The sequence below is a fragment of the Cryptomeria japonica genome, chromosome 9 (genome assembly GCF_030272615.1).
Source record: "Cryptomeria japonica chromosome 9, Sugi_1.0, whole genome shotgun sequence".
NCBI classification, from domain to species: Eukaryota; Viridiplantae; Streptophyta; class Pinopsida; order Cupressales; family Cupressaceae; genus Cryptomeria; species Cryptomeria japonica.
Genome location: NC_081413.1, coordinates 105399775 through 105402912, shown reverse-complemented (window position 1 = coordinate 105402912; position 3138 = coordinate 105399775). Strand labels below are relative to the sequence as shown.

Here is a 3138-nt window from a genome sequence, read left to right as displayed (position 1 = left end):
CCCTTAGATCCTTTCAAATGGCTACGTTTAACCATCAAGCATGGTTTTTAATCTGTTTAGTGTAAACCAACACCATTATAAGAAAATTTGTTCATAATACAATAGATGTTTTGTTATTTTTTTTTAGATTAGTCTAAAATCAATCTGATGTAGAGTCAATATGGACTCTGTATAGAATTACTGAATCTAAAATTTTCTATTTGCTGTTGGACTACTCTATGAATAATCCTCTCTTTTTAATCAGCCCATCATCAGATATGACTTATATCCAACACTTTGAAACTGGGTGCCTTCAATTTCCCTCATCAGACCAGCTTTCATGGGATACATAGTAAAGGGTGCAGGTGCAACTAAAGAAATTTGAGACATTTGTTCATCATTCAGATCAGGGAACCATTTTTTCACTTTGTTTAAGATATGGGCTTGAGTTTTTCATGAAAAAAAATAAGACTCAAATTTAGGATTATGGATCTCTTTAGGACCAGGCCATTTTTGGTTCGGATGTGGGCTTGTATCCAATTAGATGAATAAACAAATATACTCAAGAAACTAGGCTGTAAGAGAAGAGGACAACAAAGAGGAGAGAGGAGAAATGGCCTTGCAATAGAAACCTAAGATGTAGGAAGATTTATTTTTTAGTGGGTGTCTTTTCCATTAGGTTATCTACCCAGCACGGATCTGGGTATCCATCTCTCACCTCATCTGCATAAAGAGGAGAGAGATCCAGAGTTACAATCAATTGAAAAATATTGCTGTTAGGATGGGTAGAGCACCATGCTGTGACAAAGCCACTGTGAAGAAAGGACCATGGTCTCCTGAAGAAGACTCTAAACTCAAGGACTACATAGAGCAGCATGGCACTGGAGGCAATTGGATTGCTCTCCCCAAGAAAGTTGGTATGTAATATTCCCCTTAACTACATGAAATAAAGTTAGCCAACCTGTGTTTTTGATCATTTACAAGGTTGCTTCCTAGTGCCTTTAACATTCTAGAGGTATCATAAAATTGGGTACTCATCTTTGTCCTCATCCATTGTGTATAATTTTAGGATTTTCTCATGTAATTAGGATTTATGAGTCGCGTATCAAATCTAGGTTCTCATGTAGAAATTGAGAGTGCAAATTGTATTCTTCTTTCGTTGAAACCATATGATTGTTTTTGAAACTATTTGGTTTCATAGGCCTATTTGTTAGGTACCTTTTCCCTGTTATGTGAAGGGTTTGATTACTTATGATGGATAGAATTATATATATGTTCATTACATGTCAATGGTTGTGTGTTGTTATTTCTCTGTTGCTAAAAAGGAGTGCTATGGAGGGTTTGTTGTGTTGATTTATATGTTCTTTGGGACAGGCTTGAAAAGGTGTGGAAAGAGCTGCAGACTAAGATGGCTGAATTACTTGAGGCCTAATATTAAACATGGGGAGTTCTCAGAAGAAGAAGACAGAATCATCTGTACTCTCTATATCAATATTGGAAGCAGGTAATAAGTCAATGAGCATCTAAAAACTTATAAGCAAAAACAAGAAAATCCCACAAAATCCAATCTTTATTTATTCAAACCAAGCCTTCGGCAAATTTACCCATGATCTCAAACATGTTGATTCATGCAGGTGGTCTATCATTGCAGCCCAGTTGCCAGGTAGAACTGACAATGATATAAAGAACTACTGGAACACAAAACTGAAGAAGAAATTGTTTGGAAAACGCAAGGATCAACACAACCGTCGTCTTGCAGCAGCTTCATCAAGGCCAATTGAAGTTAGTGACCTAAAAAGGTATGTTCCAAAAGAGTTCAACACAAGCAGAAATGTATATGGGCCACAATCTACAGTAGTAGTAGTAGACCAGCACATGGATATGAATATGAAAAGCCCTTGTCCTAATTTGGGTTCTCAAATAATCCCCAACTTTTTTGAACAAACCATTTCTGCTGATATGCCCACCAATGCTGACGTCAGCCCTAGCACACAATCGCCTATATCTCATCTAAATCTTCAGCATGGCTTTGTTGAGCAAATCTCTGTGCCCGATCGTATCCCTTGTTTCACAAAGCTGATGGAGAGTTTTGAGGCTACTCTTAACATAAACATGATGGGAATCTCTCACATGGAGCATTCCAACTTCAATTTTAGTAGTAATAATTACACCTCCTCCCAAATACCATTTTCTGCAATGGAAATAGCAGACCAAGATTCATATCAGGCAGGAACTTCCCCTCAAGTTGATTATAAAACAAGTACTGAAATTTATGTAAAGCCAGAAAGCCCAAGAGTATTGGGTGCACTGCTATCTGAGAATGATAATTCAGTAATGTTCCCTCCAACGTCTTCTATTAGTTGTGGTAGTTATGCTAATGGAAGCTTCCAAACAGCATGGATTAGTGCTTTTATTGGTGAGAATAGTAGCAACATGAACATGGAGGCAAGTGAATTGTCAATAGATTGGAATGATTTACTAAACCTTAGAGCTGAGTAGTGCTAGAGCAGAGAAAAAGCAATTATGGGTGGGGACAATCATTTTGTAAGTCATTACCTACCAGTTGAAGCTCTCCAATTATTTATTGTTTATTTTTCTATTTTCAGAAAAGATTAGAAAAAGGAAAAACAACCATGTTTGTACAATGAGAGGTCTCTTGCTCATCACATAAGAGAATGAACATTTTGGGCATTAATACGAAAATCAGCTCCAACGTTCTCTTGTGTATTCAAAGCAAAATATTGGAGAAATTTGGAAATAACAGCTCTTTGCAGTGAGTGGATGTATAAGTTTTATTCAGTTTCTTATTTGTAGTAAGCATTGGTTAAATCAAGGAGAAGAGTTAAATCTACATGTCTAGTAAGTAAACATCTCACTCTCTAAGCAATAGAAGTATACAAACATAACGAATGAGCAAGTAACAGTGTGTGTGATTCTTTCTTTTAAAGAAGGCAAACCTTTAAAGGTGAGCAAAATTGAACAGCATGTAAGTTATAACAGGGAAATGATAGCTATTAAATCTCTCTCTCTATATATATGAATAATAAGGGTTACACTCTCCTCTTTTTTCATAATTGGGATTTTCTTTTCTTTTTATGGGGGCGAACACAATAGTTTTAAAAATAAATAAATGAAATTTTTAATGAGGATTTTATTTTA

At 35.9% G+C, this 3138-nt stretch overlaps 1 protein-coding gene across 1 annotated transcript; it reads left to right on the top strand.

Moving 5' to 3' along the window:
* Positions 1-280: 280 nt before the first annotated feature.
* On the top strand, positions 281-2735 carry LOC131062748 (transcription factor MYB7). Its single transcript, XM_057996471.1, has 3 exons — positions 281-896; positions 1354-1483; positions 1614-2735. Exons 1-3 carry the CDS (start codon positions 761-763, stop codon positions 2476-2478), a joined length of 1131 nt encoding a protein of 376 aa, XP_057852454.1. The 5' UTR covers positions 281-760; the 3' UTR covers positions 2479-2735.
* The last annotated feature ends 403 nt before the right edge of the window (positions 2736-3138 follow it).

What these genes read in the sequence shown, in the direction of transcription:
- LOC131062748 (XM_057996471.1), top strand. Translation starts at nt 761, where the DNA reads ATGGGTAGAGCACCATGCTGTGACAAAGCCACTGTGAAGAAAGGACCA. An exon ending in TGCTCTCCCCAAGAAAGTTG is followed by an intron (nt 897 to 1,353) that starts GTATGTAATATT and finishes TCTTTGGGACAG; the next exon opens with GCTTGAAAAGGTGTGGAAAG. An exon ending in TATATCAATATTGGAAGCAG is followed by an intron (nt 1,484 to 1,613) that starts GTAATAAGTCAA and finishes TGATTCATGCAG; the next exon opens with GTGGTCTATCATTGCAGCCC.